This window comes from Nerophis ophidion, linkage group LG24 (genome assembly GCF_033978795.1).
Source record: "Nerophis ophidion isolate RoL-2023_Sa linkage group LG24, RoL_Noph_v1.0, whole genome shotgun sequence".
Taxonomy (NCBI): Eukaryota; Metazoa; Chordata; class Actinopteri; order Syngnathiformes; family Syngnathidae; genus Nerophis; species Nerophis ophidion.
The window spans coordinates 615,552-632,339 of NC_084634.1; the positions used below are offsets into that span (position 1 = coordinate 615,552).

General features: G+C 42.0%; 2 protein-coding genes across 2 annotated transcripts in view; one reads left to right on the forward strand and one right to left on the reverse strand.

The window, feature by feature from the left end:
• Positions 1–6,226: 6,226 nt before the first annotated feature.
• LOC133542607 (serine/threonine-protein kinase VRK1-like) lies at positions 6,227–16,542 on the forward strand. Its single transcript, XM_061886887.1, has 5 exons — positions 6,227–6,362; positions 10,147–10,306; positions 12,087–12,142; positions 13,414–13,483; positions 16,451–16,542. Exons 2-5 carry the CDS (start codon positions 10,147–10,149, stop codon positions 16,540–16,542), a joined length of 378 nt encoding a protein of 125 aa, XP_061742871.1. The 5' UTR covers positions 6,227–6,362.
• Positions 16,543–16,674: 132 nt separating this feature from the next.
• ldah (lipid droplet associated hydrolase) overlaps positions 16,675–16,788 on the reverse strand; it is a 10,456-nt gene continuing 10,342 nt past the window's right edge. Inside the window, 1 exon segment of the mRNA XM_061886889.1 lies at positions 16,675–16,688. Coding sequence (XP_061742873.1) covers positions 16,675–16,688 — 14 coding nt within the window.

Consider the following 16,788-nt stretch of genomic DNA (forward strand, 5'->3'; position numbering starts at 1 on the left):
TCCCGATGGCTTCATCTGGCCATCGGCTTCCACTCTCACTGGATCGGTTCGCAGCCGAGCGTGAAGCGACTGGGATCGGAATCAGCACCTCCAAGTCCGAGTCCATGGTTCCCGCCCAGTAAAGGGTGGAATGCCATCTCCGGGTTAGGGAGGAGACCCTGCCCCAAGTGGAGGAGTTCAAGTACCTCGGGAGTCTTGTTCACGAGTGAGGGAAGAGTGGATGGTGAGATGGACAGGCGGATCGGTGCGGCGTCTTCAGTAATGTGGACCCTCTATCGATCCGTTGTGTTGAAATTACCGGTCCATCTACATTCCCATCCTCACCTATGGTCATGAGCTTTGGGTTATGACCGAAAGGACAAGATCACGGGTACAAGCGGCCCAAAAGGGCTCTCCCTTAGAGATAGGGTGAGAAGCTCTGCCATCCGGGAGGAACTCAAAGTAAAGCCGCTGCTCCTCCACATGGAGAGGAGCCAGATGAGGTGGTTCGGGCATCTGGTCAGGATGCCACCCGAACGCCTCCCTAGGGAGGTAATTAAGTCACGTCCAACCGGTAGGAGGCCACGGGGAAGACCCAGGACACGGTGGGAAGACTATGTCTCCCGGCTGGCCTGGGAACGCCCTGGCAGGAGCTGGACCAAGTGGCTGGGGAGAGGGGAGTCTGGGCTTCTCTGTGTAGGCTGTTGCCCCTGGGACCCAACTTCAGATAAACGGAAGAAGATGGATGGATGGAAGGATGGATAATACAGCAAGCCTTGTTCATCTTCTGAAATGTTTCATTATTTACTTTGGGATAAAAGTCCACCTCATTTTTTTTTCGTTGCACGTTGTTCTCTGTAGAAAGGTGGCAGCGCCTTTTTTGCAGTTTGTTGAGCGATGAGCAGGTGTGATGTCACACTTTCATCAAAGACATACAAAGCTGTCCAAAGTCATGATGTGGAAGAAATGTTTTGGCCAACATGCCATTTGTGGTTGGTGAAGGACTGCACACCGGGAAGGTGGACTGGGTGGTAAGGTGGACTGGGTGGTGAAGGACTGCATACTGAGAAGGTGGACTGGTTGGTGAAGGACTGCACACTGAAAAGGTGGACTGGGTGGTAAGGTGGACTGGGTGGTAAGGTGGACTGGGTGGTGAAGGACTGCGTGGTGAAGGACTGCACACTGAGAAGGTGGACTGGTTGGTGAAGGACTGCACACTGAGAAGTTTGGACTGATGGTGAAGGACTCCACACTGAGAAGGTGGACTGGGTGGTGAAGGACTGCACACTGAGAAGGTGGACTGGTTGGTGAAGGACTGCACACTGAGAAGGTGGACTGGGTGGTGAAGGACTCCACACTGAGAAGGTGGACTGGGTGGTGAAGGACTGCACACTGAGAAGGTGGACTGGTTGGTGAAGGACTGCACACTAAGAAGGTGGACTGGGTGGTGAAGGACTTCACACTGAGAAGGTGGACTGGGTGGTGAAGGACTGCACACTGAGAAGGTGGACTGGTTGGTGAAGGACTCCACACTGAGAAGGTGGACTGGTTGGTGAAGGACTGCACACTGAGAAGGTGGACTGGTTGGTGAAGGACTGCACACTGAGAAGGTGGACTGGTTGGTGAAGGACTTCACACTGAGAAGGTGGACTGAGCTGCACAGTGGAGGCTCCACACAACCTCAACTCAAGGTTTCTCACCACTTTTTCATGAACACTTTCACTGTTTTTTACTCCAGAAAATGATCAGAGAAAATACATTTGCGAAGGTTTGTTCTGCTTGTCTGCCACAATATCTTTGTGACGTGTGCTGGTGTTCTTTTCTCCTAGACTTGGGTGCTGGTGTTCTCTTCTCCTAGACTTGGGTGATGGTGTTCTCTTCTCCTAGACTTGGGTGCTGGTGTTCTCTTCTCCTAGACTTGGGTGCTGGTGGTCTTGCTCCGCTCCCAGACTTTTGTGCCGGTGTTCTTGCTACCAGACTTGGGTGCTGGTGTTCTTGCTAAAAGACTTAGGTGCTGGTGATCTTGCTACCAGACTTGGGTGCAGGGTGTTCTTGCTAAAAGACTTGGGTGCTGGTGTTCTTGCTACCAGACTTGGGTGCAAGTGTTCTTGCTAAAAGACTTGGGTGCAGGGTGTTCTTGCTAAAAGACTTGGGTGCTGGTGTTCTTGCTACCAGACTTGGGTGCAAGTGTTCTTGCTAAAAGACTTGGGTGCAGGGTGTTCTTGCTACCAGACTTGGGTGCTGGTGTTCTTCCTACCAGACTTGGGTGCTGGTGTTCTTGCTACCAGACTTGGGTGCTGGTGTTCTTCCTACCAGACTTGGGTGCAGGGTGTTCTTGCTACCAGATTAGAGTGCAGGTGTTCCTGCTACCAGACTTGGGTGCAGGTGTTCTTGCTACCAGACTTGGGTGCAGGTGTTCTTGCTACCAGACTTGGGTGTCGGTGTTCTACCTTCCAGACTTGGGTGTTGGTGATCTTGCTACCAGACTGGGGTGCTGTTGTTGCTATCAGACTTTGGTGCTGGTGTTCTTACTACCAGACTTGGGTGCCGGTGTTCTTGCTACCAGACTTGGGTGCCAGTGTTCTACCTTCCAGACTTGGGTGCTGGTGATCTTGCTACCAGACTGGGGTGCTGTTGTTGCTATCAGACTTTGGTGCTGCTGTTCTTACTACCAGACTTGGGTGCCGGTGTTCTACCTTCCAGACTTGGGTGCTGGTGATCTTTCTACCAGACTGGGGTGCTGTTGTTGTTGCTACCAGACTTGGGTGCCGGTGTTCTACCTTCCAGACTTGGGTGCTGGTGATCTTACTACCAGACTTGAGTGCTAGTGGTCTTGCTACCAGACTTGGGTGCCGGTGTTCTACCTTCCAGACTTGGGTGCTGGTGATCTTTCTACCAGACTGGGGTGCTGTTGTTGTTGCTACCAGACTTTGGTGCCGGTGTTCTTGCTCCCAGACTTGGGTGCATGCCATTCAGAGTCCCATTCTTCTCAGGGTACACATTTAGCCATGTAGCTAACTTGCCCATAGCGATGATAACCACCATTTTTTTGGTACCAGTACCTAATTGCATCAGCCGGAGGGGACTGTTAAAATTCTGGACTATATGTCCTTTTTGTTCATCCAGTTAACCGTCATAATTATGACACGCTGTCACAAAAGTCAGGTGCCCCACATCTGCGGTCCCCTCCAAGGTTTCTCATTGTCATCCCATTGGGTTGAGTTTTTCCTTGCCCTGATGTGGGATCTGAGCCCAGGATGTCGTTGTGGCTTGTGCAGCCCTTTGAGACACTCGTGATTTAGGACTATGTATACAAAATGTCTAACTCATCCCAAGTTTATTTAGTTTTTAGTGCAGATGCTTTCAAACTTGCAGGTGAAAAAGCAGTATCAAAAGATGCGTTATCAGTGGAGATAACACACTGTTTTCCAAGCTGGAAAACAGAGATTAGTCTGATCAGTGGAGATCGGACTAATCTCTGTTTTCCAGCTTGGAATGATCACAGGTTAGGAAGCAATAATCATAGAAATAATACAAATGATTTTTTTCCTCATCTTTTTTGTTACACAAATTACGTACATTACAGATCAATGCAGGTATCGATGAGGAATATCGACAATGGTGTCAGTATAGATCCAATCCTGACAATCTACAATTTATTGCCAAAGTATTTGAGATTAATGAGTCAAAGACCTCTAATTGTGACATTTCTTCATCGACAAGATGGTGGAAAAGTGGAAAGAAAAAAGAGACAAACACACTTATTGCCTGTTTACATACACATCTGTCTACTATCTATCCATTTCCTACCGCTTGTCCCTTTTGGGGTCGCTATGACATACACAATGTAACTGTAATGTCCCACAATGTCCAGCAGAGGGAGACTCTCGTCTTCTTGAATGACTTGAACCAACAGGAAGTAATTTAGCGGAAGTGACGTCATCTAACGGCCGTTTACCGGTTTTTAAAAAATAAAAACAATTTTAGCTCCAAATGAAAGCATCGCAGTGACTTTATGTGTCTTTGCACGTTTTATGAACAATATAAAAGTCTTGTCAAGTAATTATGTGAAGAATATTAACAATTGACAAACTCATTCTCATCATTTGATGGGTGGCCAAATACTTTTGCCAATATAGTGTACATCCCTACTTTGGGAGACATCCATCCATTTTCTACCGCTTATTCCCTTTTGGGGTCTCGGGGGGCGCTGGCGACTATCTCAGCTACAATCGGCCGACAGTTTTCCAAAATATGTATGTCACACAAAAGCATTTCAATAATAATGATCGATGTTTTCTTCCATTGTTTGAGTACGTCTATTGGCTCTTTGGCATTAATGCAACCTCCGTACTAGACCAGAGGTGTTTAAGGTGCGGCCCGGGGGTCATTTGGGGCCCGCCACACATTCTGGAGATGCTATTGCAAAAATAAAAAAGGACATTAGAAATATTGGAATGAGGTGAAATCTAAGGAGAAAAAGTTGCAATGTTGACACATAACTTTTTTTTTTTTGTCTTTATTTGAACATGTAAAAAGCATCTTTACCATCAATTGATGAAGGTGGACCCCGACTTAAACAAGTTGTAAAACTTATTGGGGTGTTACCACTTAGTGCTCAATTGTAGGGAATATGTACTGTACTGTGCAATCTACTAATTACAAGTTTCAATCTATTATTTATTTTATGGCTATTGCTCCCAAAAAATAATGACAAAAAAATCCATGTTATAATAAATTACTTTCAGAGCTCCAATTAGTTCAAATATTTCACTTTAAAATGTTCTAAGTGGTAAATATTGCATATATTGTGCAGTTGCCATATAAAAACAAAGTTTTCTTTGACAAAAGAGCATAAAACAAACAATAATAGTTGAAACGTAAAATGGACAGAAATATCTGAAGTTGATCTCGTAACTTAAGTGTTGAAAGTTAAAAAAAAAAAAAAAAACTAATAAAAATGTATCACTTTATGAGTGGGGCACCTTTTGGATCCCAAATATATTTAGTGGTATTTTATTTATCTTTTCACTGTGATTACTCAAAAATAATAAAGAATTAAAATCAATGGTGAATGAATGAATGAATGAATGGTTTAATTTGAGCCATGCAAACAAAACAAGAGAATGACATAAAATACAAAATAAATATATAAATACATTATTTTTACACCTACATTGAAAACATTACATGTGACTAATCTTTTGTAGATGTCAAGATTGGCTCAAAAGGGAGTGGGAAGAAGTCAACTTATTGGGTCCCACCCCTATACATATACAATAATATATATAATATAATATATATAATATAATTCAATTCAGTGGTTGTTGCTATATATTGTCTATATATAATACATTTAAATTCACACACACTTACATATATACATATGTACACACACATATACACACACATATATAACATTTATATATATATGTATATATGTGTGTGTATATGTGTCCTGCATTATTGATCTTTTAGGGCTATAATTACTAAATACTTCATATTTCAGTTTTACTATTAAAAAAACAAAGATGTTTTTGACAGAAAAGCCATAAAACCTTTTTTTTTTTTTTAAGTTGATAGAGATTTACTGTAAGCCTTCAATAAAAATAATAATAAAAGTTTGACTTATTTTTAACATTTGAATAAGTGACACCCTTGATGGTCCCCGGGACCCCTAAAGGTAAAATACATTTAAAAAATCCATATATTTTGTTATGGTTTAAAATGAATAAACAGTCCCCGCATGCTTTAATTTTTCCATTAGTGGCCCTCAGTGGAAAAAGTTTGGACACCCCTGTAACTAGACGGTGGCGAAAATGAACCAAAAACTATCTGGAAAAACAGAAATCAGAAAAATCTGCAGTTTATTCCAAAAATATTGAGTGTCCGTCTCCTATGTTAAATAGCTCTCTGGAATAATGCTGGGTCAACTTTTATATTCATAAGTGTAAGTTTCTCAATACCCGACCTGTCTTTGGTGCCTTTCAAAAAGATGTAAAAGTCTACATTAAAACATTCTCTACTTCTAACAACACAAAAGCAGTGAAAAGGAGGATGCTTTGTTCCACATTGAATTTATTTACTGAAATTGCACCTGCTTTTTATTTATTTTCTATTTTAGTTACTTTGCATGTAAAACCCCCTGGCGCTGTTTTATTTTGTACTTATTTTCATTTTTGTTTCTCGTCTGTTTGGAAATGTTGAAATTTATAAATAAAAGTTTAAAAAAACACAGGAAGCCGACGAAGGTTTGGCTGACGTCACGTCCGGTTAGGTCAGTAGCCGCCACCGAAGAAGAAAAAGGTTGAAGTGACGTCACTTCCTGATATCTCAGTAGCGGGAAGTTTGCCGCTAAACGACACAGCTTGGATCTATTCACGGTTTGTCTACAATTCATCTTCATCATTCTACTTTTTACACAAAATGTCGTCGTAACTTGAAGTCCGACGCTCGTCCGAGAGGTTGCTAGTAAGATAGCTTCCGACACAATGCCGTTACACAACTCTGTAAAATTGTAGTTTTTTTTAAATGTTTGCTCGCCTTTGAGGTCATGCTTATGTACTATGATGCAACCTGCTTTTGAAATGACATTTAATGAATATTCATTTCCGTACTTGCTAGTTTCAGCCATAAAATAAGTGCGTACTTCCCGGAAGTGCACGACTGCGAGTGCCAGTACCCGGATGTTGCACTCAAAACCAGCATAATAGTGTGCCTGTGGTACCCGGATGTTGCACTCAAAACCAGCATAATAGTGTGCCTGTGGTACCCGGATGTTGCACTCAAAACCAGTATAATAGTGTGCCTGTGGTACCCGGATGTTGCACTCAAAACCAGCATAATAGTGTGCCTGTGGTACCCGGATGTTGCACTCAAAACATCATAATAGTGTGCCTGTGGTACCCGGATGTTGCACTCAAAACCAGCATAATAGTGTGCCTGTGGTACCTGGATGTTGCACTCAAAACCAGCATAATAGTGTGCCTGTGGTACCCGGATGTTGCACTCAAAACCAGCATAATAGTGTGCCTGTGGTACCCGGATGTTGCACTCAAAACATCATAATAGTGTGCCTGTGGTACCCGGATGTTGCACTCAAAACCAGCATAATAGTGTGCCTGTGGTACCCGGATGTTGCACTCAAAACCAGTATAATAGTGTGCCTGTGGTACCCGGATGTTGCACTCAAAACATAATAGTGTGCCTGTGGTACCTGGATGTTGCACTCAAAACCAGTATAATAGTGTGCCTGTGGTACCCGGATGTTGCACTCAAAACATAATAGTGTGCCTGTGGTACCCGGATGTTGCACTCAAAACCAGCATAATAGTGTGCCTGTGGTACCCGGATGTTGCACCCAAAACCAGCATAATAGTGTGCCTGTGGTACCCGGATGTTGCACTCAAAACATCATAATAGTGTGCCTGTGGTACCCGGATGTTGCACTCAAAACATCATAATAGTGTGACTGTGGTACCCGGATGTTGCACTCAAAACCAGCATAATAGTGTGCCTGTGGTACCCGGATGTTGCACTCAAAACCAGTATAATAGTGTGCCTGTGGAATCGGATGTTGCACTCAAAACCAGTATAATAGTGTGCCTGTGGTACCTGGATGTTGCACTGAAAACCAGCATAATAGTGTGCCTGTTGACACAATGTTTAGATCTATTGTGCAAGTATGTGTGTAAGATTTAAAGGCCTACTGAAATGAGATGTTCTTATTCAAACGGGGATAGCAGCTCCATTCTATGTGTCATACTTCATCATTTTGCCATATTGCCATATTTTTGCTGAAAGGATTTAGTAGAGAACATCCACGATAAAGTTCGCAACTTTTGGTCGCTAATAAAAAAGCCTTGCCTGTACGATGTGCGCTTGACGTCACGGGTTGTGGAGCTCCTCACATCCGCTCATTGTTTATAATAATGGCCACCAGCAGCTAGAGCGATTCGGACCGAGAAAGTCGGTAGTAGAGGCTTTCTGTAGGCCTTTAAGGACCGGTAAAAAATTCGGTAATTTTTAATACAAAGTCAACGGGGCCCAAGATTTTAGGTGTGACCTTTTTGTCTAAAATAGCATTATTTTCATAATAATTACCCCATTTAATAAATATTGGCATCATTGGAAAGCCTAAGAATAAAGTGGTTTCACAGTTATAGTGTATTAGTAATTGATTTCATTCACAAAATGAGCATTGGAAGCGTAAGAAAGTTTGCGTAAACATGACTCGACTTGTGAGTCACATCAGAGCGACCAGGAAATCGGCAGGTCCCAAAAAAATCTGTGTGCTAATGTCAGGTTCAAACACCAAACTATCTATTTATTCAAGACAAGTAGAAGGAATCAGGCAGAGACAGAGTTCAATTTTGCTCATGAGGAAAGACGTATTGGGCTGTGCACTCAGTTACAGTTTCACCCTACGCTCTAAGGTACAGTCCCACATGCTCCTCTATTTATTCGGATGTCCCTAGTTAACATCACTGAGGCTGCTTCTGAAGGGGGGGGGGTAATGCAAGCAGCCCCAGTAGACACAATTCCTGATTTTTCAGAATGGAAATGTGCTATCGCCTTGTCTCTGTTTTTCTGTGTTGAGGTACTTGATGCCCGTCCTGGGCTGTCAGCGGGGAGGGTCTGGAAACAAACTGCTGCCGTGAGACAATTGGCAATGGAAGATTACAAGTTGTGTGCCTTTGCACAGATTGAACATGACAACTTCAGCACAAGTGTTAATGACTGTAGCAATGGCCTTTAAGCATAAGAGTTGTGTGACTTTGCACAGATTGAACATGACAACTTCAGCACAAGTGTTAATGACTATAGCAATGGCCTTTAAGCATAAGAGTTGTGTGACTTTGCACAGATTGAACATGACAACTTCAGCACAAGTCTTAATGACTATAGCAATGGCCTTTAAGCATAAGAGTTGTGTGACTTTGCACAGATTGAACATGACAACTTCAGCACAAGTGTTAATGACTGTAACAATGGCCTTTAAGCATAAGAGTTGTGTGACTTTGCACAGATTGAACATGACAACTTCAGCACAAGTGTTAATGACTGTAACAATGGCCTTTAAGCATAAGAGTTGTGTGACTTTGCACAGATTGAACATGACAACTTCAGCACAAGTGTTAATGACTGTAACAATGGCCTTTAAGCATAAGAGTTGTGTGACTTTGCACAGATTGAACATGACAACTTCAGCACAAGTGTTAATGACTGTAACAATGGCCTTTAAGCATAAGAGTTGTGTGACTTTGCACAGATTGAACATGACAACTTCAGCACAAGTGTTAATGACTGTAGCAATGGCCTTTAAGCATAAGAGTTGTGTGACTTTGCACAGATTGAACATGACAACTTCAGCACAAGTGTTAGTGACTGTAACAATGGCCTTTAAGCATAAGAGTTGTGTGCCTTTGCACAGATTGAACATGACAACTTCAGCACAAGTGTTAATGACTGTAACAATGGCCTTTAAGCATAAGAGTTGTGTGCCTTTGCACAGATTGAACATGACAACTTCAGCACAAGTGTTAATGACTGTAGCAATGGCCTTTAAGCATAAGAGTTGTGTGACTTATAAATAATTATTCTGACAGCGGCTCGGCCAATTTAAAAGATATTTGGCAGACTCACAGAAAAATGTAGAACTTTATACTAGAATAGGGGTTCTCACTGTAGATGTTTGCATGCAAATGACACGTTCTACGGTTTAGGAAGTATAAACAGTTTTAGTTATATTGTGAAACTTACAAACGTTGCTTGAAGTGATGAATTAAGAATCCATAGGAGTAGAAACGCTGTAGACGGCAAGAATTTAATGGAAGGACCCTGCCGCACTTGCAGTGAGCAAACTAGTCCAAAAGATGGCGCCATGTCACACAAACAATAACACTTTTTCTTTGTATTTGCTTTTTTTTAAAAAAAATTTTAACAATTTTTCTTATGGCCGTCAGCGAGGAAACCTCCATTAATTAGCTGCCCCAATTTAGGGTCCAAAGTGTAGCCTCTGCTAGTCTGGAATTGACAGAAGGCGTTGTAGATTGTTCCAAGTCACATTATTTGAGTGTTTATTAAGAAAGTGTAGTTTCCCTGGTAGACTGTGTCCCAGCCAGAATAATGACACAGCATGCCATAACATCCACTTGTCTTCTGCAGATGCCCCGCAAAGCTCCCACGGCAGGAAAAGGCAGAGCTCCGGCCAAGCGGAAGCTGGCAGAGGAGTTTCCAGCAGGAGAAGTCCTGACAGACACTAGAAAGAAGCTGTGGAAGCTCGGTGCTCCCATTGGCCAGGGAGGATTTGGCCTCATATATTTGGGTAAAGTACATCAGTCTTGTCACATATTCATTCTGCAGCTGACTTTTAATTCATCCTCTGGTTTTAGTATGGAAGTTAAAAGCCTCCTACATTAACTTTAATATACATTTTCTTAATCATTTAATGAACACATAAAAGTCCGACTTGGGCAAGACCAAAGTCTTACACAGAGTAATATGACATTTGAATAAATAATGGACTGAGAAATCAAAGTTTTGTTTCATAACATCAGTGAATTGAGTCGTGACACTGTTGGCGCTAACGCACTTTTGGTGTCTTTTTACGCACTGAAATCAGAAGGGACATTTCCGGAAGTCGGCGGGTCCCCGGGATGCAGATTTTTTTAAATTCTTTACAGACCCCGCCTTCTCCGGGTCAAAAGTCCAGTTTACTTGTTTTTTAGGGACCGATGTCCCTTTGGGACAGAGGACCCAATTGAATTTCTAAGGTTTTATTATTACTATTCTTTATTATTATTCCGCCGCCTCTTTGAGCTGTAATCTGACCCCCTTAACATGCTTCAAAACTCACCAAACGGAGGCAGTATTTGTCATTGATAACACTTTTGGCGAATCAAAAGGGCGGCATAGCTCGGTTGGTAGAGTGGCCGTGCCAGCAACTTGAGGGTTGCAGGTTCGATTCCCGCTTGTGCCATCCTAGTTACTGCCGTTGTGTCCTTGGGCAAGACACTTGACCCACCTGCTCCCAGTGCCACCCACACTGCTTTAAATGGAACTTAGATATTGGGTGTCACTATGTAAAGCGCTTTGAGTCACTAGAGAAAAGCGCTATATAAATATAATTCACTTCACTTCACACACACATCAGGACTAGCGAAAATTGCAATCTAATCAAAAAACCAAACCCCAAAACTCAAAATTATAATTTGAAAGTTTTTTTTAACACTGTGATTACCAGCGGAATTATTCACTACTTATCGTGTTGAGCAATGTCAGCTAAGATTTATCTGAGAGGCAGGTGCAGTCATCAAAAGAGCCACATCTGGCTCTAGAGCCATAGGTTCCCTACCCCTGGACTATCAGGTACTGTTAAACTCACTAAAACACTAGCAACACAATAGAAAGATAAGGGATTTCCCACAATTATCCTAGTAAATGTGTCTAAAAACATCAGAATCCGTCTCAATGCAATCGCGTTTTTTTTTAACAAGTTTTTTTTTTTTTTCTAGTCCTTCGCTATCAATATCCTCAAACACAAATCTTTCATCCTCGCTCAAATTAATGGGGACATTGTTGTTTTCTCGGTCTGAATAACTGTTTTTGTTGGAGGCTCCCATTAAAGTCACTGTGAATATGTGAGGATCCTTCAACATGTGACGTCATCTTCTGCGACTTCCGGTACAGGCAGGGCTTTTCTCTTAGCACCGAAAGTTGCCAACTTTATCGTGGATGTTCTCTACTAAATCCTTTCAGCAAAAATATGGCAATATGGTGAAATGATGAAGTATGACACACAGAATGGAGCTGCTGTCCCCCTTTAAATAAGAACATCTCATTTCAGTAGGCCTTTAAAAAGAATAAGAGAGTTATTATACTGGTCTTACTTAAAAATGCATACATTTAGTTGTACTCAGTGTTAAAAATATGATATGGCTCTCACTGAAATACATTTTAAAAATATTTGGCTTTCATGGCTCTCAGCCAAAAGGGTTCCTGAGCCCTGGTTTAGATCCATGAAAAAAAGAAGTACAAACTCCACAGTGACGCCCTGACTTTTGTCGTATAAATGACTTGAATTTTTGATTTGTTTCCCTTTCTAGCTGATGAGGATTCTCCAAAACCTGTTGGTGGTGATGCTCGCTTTGTCATCAAAGTGGTAAGACTCTCAACTTACGATTTGATCTCTATTTTGAACGGGGATTGCAACAGGTGTCCATCAAACGTCATTTATTATGTAGTGGCTACACTTTGTTAGCGAAAATGCAATACGAGCTAGCATTGATGCCATGATTACGGGCTGGAACATTTTAGAATAGCATTTAGCCTATTTTTCAGACTATAAGTCGCAGTTTTTTTCATAGTTTGGCCGGGGGTGCGACTTATACTCATGAGCGACTTATGTGTGAAATTATTCACACATTACCGTAAAATATCAAATAATATTATTTAGCTCATTCACGTAAGAGACTAGACGTATAACATTTCATGGGATTTATGGATTAGGAGTGACAGCATGTTCTATATGTTCTAGTTATTTGAATGACTCTTACATAATATGTTAGCTTAACATAGCAGTTGGTCATTTATGCCTCATATAACCTACACTTATTCAGCCTCTTCTTCACTATTCTTATATTTATTTTAAATTGCCTTTCAAATGTCTATTCTTGGTGTTGGGTTTTAACAAATACATTTCCCTAAAAAATGCGACTTATACTCCAGTTCGACTTATATATGTGTTTTTTCCCCTTTTTTATTATGCATTTTCAGCAGCTGCGGCAACTTATACCCCGAAATATACGGTACACACAATACTCCATAATGAGAATGTCAACATATTTTGTTTTAATAGTAAATGTATTCCAAACAAAACATCTAAAAATCTTAGAACATACGTATTCTCAGCCTTTGCTCAATACTTAGTTAATATACTTTTGGCAGCAATTACACCTCAAGTCTTTGTGAATACCATGCCACTAGCTTGCACCTATCTTGGCACACCTGTCTTGGCACACCTGTCTTTGGGCAGTTCTCTCAAGCGCCATCTGGTTGGATGGGAAGTGTTGGTTTTCATCCAGGATGTCTCTGTACATTGTTGCATTCATCTTTCCCTCTATCCTGACTAGTCTCCCAGTTCCTGCCGCTGAAAAGCATCCCCACAGCATGATGCTGCCACCACTATGTTTCACTGTAGGGATGTTACTGGCCTGGTGCATTCATCTTAGTCTCGTCAGGGTAGAGGGAAAGATGAATGAAGCAATGTACAGAGACATCCTGGATGACAATAGATGCTTCCCATCCAACCTGATGGAGCTTGAGCTTGTATTCAAAAATATTTGAGGCTGTAATTGCTGCCAAAGATACAAGAGACTTCTCGAACAGATCCACCCCAAAACCAAACTTAACATGTATTTTGTTTCACCACAGGAGCCATTTGACAGTGGACCACTTTTCTCTGAGCTCAAGTTCTACATGAGAGCAGCTAAACCTGAATCAAGTAAGCCAGCTCAGACATGAGATTGTGTGTTTATATTCTACTGCACTACCCAACATGCTGGCCCAATAGTGTGTATACATTCTACTGCACTACTCAACATGCTGGCCCAATAGTGTGTATACATTCTACTGCACTACCCAACATGCTGGCCCAATAGTGTGTATACATTCTACTGCACTACTCAACATGCTGGCCCAATAGTGTGTATACATTCTACTGCACTACTCAACATGCTGGCCCAATAGTGTGTATACATTCTACTGCACTACTCAACATGCTGGCCCAATAGTGTGTATACATTCTACTGCACTACTCAACATGCTGGCCCAATAGTGTGTATACATTCTACTGCACTACCCAACATGCTGGCCCAATAGTGTGTATACATTCTACTGCACTACTCAACATGCTGGCCCAATAGTGTGTATACATTCTACTGCACTACCCAACATGCTGGCCCAATAGTGTGTATACATTCTACTGCACTACCCAACATGCTGGCCCAATAGTGTGTATACATTCTACTGCACTACTCAACATGCTGGCCCAATAGTGTGTATACATTCTACTGCACTACTCAACATGCTGGCCCAATAGTGTGTATACATTCTACTGCACTACTCAACATGCTGGCCCAATAGTGTGTATACATTCTACTGCACTACTCAACATGCTGGCCCAATAGTGTGTATACATTCTACTGCACTACTCAACATGCTGGCCCAATAGTGTGTATACATTCTACTGCACTACTCAACATGCTGGCCCAATAGTGTGTATACATTCTACTGCACTACTCAACATGCTGGCCCAATAGTGTGTATACATTCTACTGCACTACACAACATGCTGGCCCAATAGTGTGTATACATTCTACTGCACTACCCAACATGCTGGCCCAATAGTGTGTATACATTCTACTGCACTACCCAACATGCTGGCCCAATAGTGTGTATACATTCTACTGCACTACCCAACATGCTGGCCCAATAGTGTGTATACATTCTACTGCACTACCCAACATGCTGGCCCAATAGTGTGTATACATTCTACTGCACTACTCAACATGCTGGCCCAATAGTGTGTATACATTCTACTGCACTACCCAACATGCTGGCCCAATAGTGTGTATACATTCTACTGCACTACTCAACATGCTGGCCCAATAGTGTGTATACATTCTACTGCACTACTCAACATGCTGGCCCAATAGTGTGTATACATTCTACTGCACTACTCAACATGCTGGCCCAATAGTGTGTATACATTCTACTGCACTACCCAACATGCTGGCCCAATAGTGTGTATACATTCTACTGCACTACCCAACATGCTTGTTGTTCATGGTGGCCCAAAGGATCCGCTAAGTTGGCTGGTCAGAACTTGGCAAACCTGAGTATTTTGTCATATGTAGGAAGGCAATATTTCCTTCCGGCATTTATTAATAGAATAAAGCACACATGGATATGGAATAGAAATACTCAAACCTCAAGGGAAACCATACAGGTGGCCTTTATACAGACTGGCAGCCATTTGGAATGTGTGGTCATGTTGATTATTTTTGGCCAATCCATGTTTTATCTCGCCCAAGTATGAGGGTAAAAGAAACAGCAATGATGCAGTTTTTCATTGTTTTTGTCAACAGTCATGATGACTTAATAATAAATTAATAAATAACTGAAAAAAAACTTAATCTAATGCCAATAATAAAACAATTCGAATCCAGAGGGTAAAGCGAATCACCTCCAAAATGTAACCACTTATTTCCACCCATACATTGAGTTTTGTTGCCATATGACCTGGATTTAGGAGCCTGTCAGTTAGAAGTCAGGGATTACTAACTTAACAGACAAACCCCAGTGAATACACCTGAGGGAATCAATCAAATACAGAAAGCAATAGTCATTTGTATATTTATGTTTTTAATAGCCTAAAAGCTCAAAATTGAGCTCAGGTACATCCATCCATCAACAATTTTCCAAGAATTCAGTTAATTAAACTTTGGAAAGGAACACACCTGTCTACAGTATATGAGCTCCCACAGTTGAGCGTGCAGTTGAGAGAAAAGCCAAGCTTGAAGTTTGAAAGGAATTGACTGTTGACCTCTGAGACAGGATTGTCTCCCGGCAAGGAAACCAAACAATTGCTACATTCAAGGTCCCAATGAGCACCATGGCCGCAATTATCCATAAGTGGAAGAAGTTTGTAAGCGCAGGGAGTCTTCTTGAAAATGTTCTGGCTGTCTAAACTGAGGCATCAGTCAGAAAGGTGGCCATTAACCTGATTGTCACTCTGAGAGAACTCCAGTGGTGGTGGAGGAATGAAAAGTAATCCACCAGTTAGGCCTGTGTGGTAGAGTGGTCAGGTCAAAGCCTCTTCATGAAAGACATGTTGGAGCCCACAAGGAGTTTGCAAAAAGGCACAGACTTTAAGGAGTCTAACCACGAGAACAACATTCTCTGCATTGATGAGACAAAGGTGGAAGTCTTTAGTGTGAATGCCAGGTGCATCTTTGGTGGAAAGCAGCCTCCACTCATCACCCGGCCAAGACCTTTTCTACAGTAAAGCCCTGTGCTGGCAGTTTAATGACAGTTCATCTTTCAGAGGGTCTGGCTGGGCCACAGAATTCACACATTCAGGATCCTTACTTCAATCTGACTGAGCATCTCTTGAAAGTTGTGAATAGGGCCCTGCAAGAATGTTTTCTATCCAACTAGAGGGAACTGGAGAGGTCTTGCAAAGAGGAGTGGGCTAGACTGCCCGAACATAAGTGTTCAAGACTATAGGCTGCCAAAGGAGCATCAACAATGAATGAACAAAGTCTGAATATCAATCAACTAATGTTTACTTGTATAGCTCTAGGCTGAAATGTCTGGTTCATTTCATTTAAGTTGTTTGACAGTTTGTGTTCACATGCAGCCTCCTTTGTGCTTTCAAGCTGACATTTCTTTTCTCTTGCCTTTGCAGTTAAGAGCTGGATGAGCAGCCATAGTCTGAAGAACCTGGGCGTACCCAGGTACTGGGGCTCAGGTATGCACGAGAGAGGAGCGAAAAGGTAAGACCTAATACACGATACCTTTTTACCATTGGGTACGAGAAGATGTTTATTGCAAGTTAGTACTACAAAAGTTTTTGCAAGCCTGTAATGCTTATTTAGAGAAAGTATTAGAGCCCTCTTTAATGTATTATTGTTATTTGTAACAGACTTTTATGCAATGATTGGGTTCATGGCAACACATGACAGCATAGAAACATTGGACAGTTTTACATGAATCAATTACCTGGCCAATGTGGACTCTTCTAGC

Bases quoted from the DNA above. Each gene is read 5' to 3' on its own strand.
- LOC133542607 (XM_061886887.1), top strand. From the start codon at position 10,147: ATGCCCCGCAAAGCTCCCACGGCAGGAAAAGGCAGAGCTCCGGCCAAG. The intron at 10,307-12,086 runs GTAAAGTACATC...TTCCCTTTCTAG, and splicing joins ATTTGGCCTCATATATTTGG to CTGATGAGGATTCTCCAAAA. The intron at 13,484-16,450 runs GTAAGCCAGCTC...TTGCCTTTGCAG, and splicing joins AGCAGCTAAACCTGAATCAA to TTAAGAGCTGGATGAGCAGC.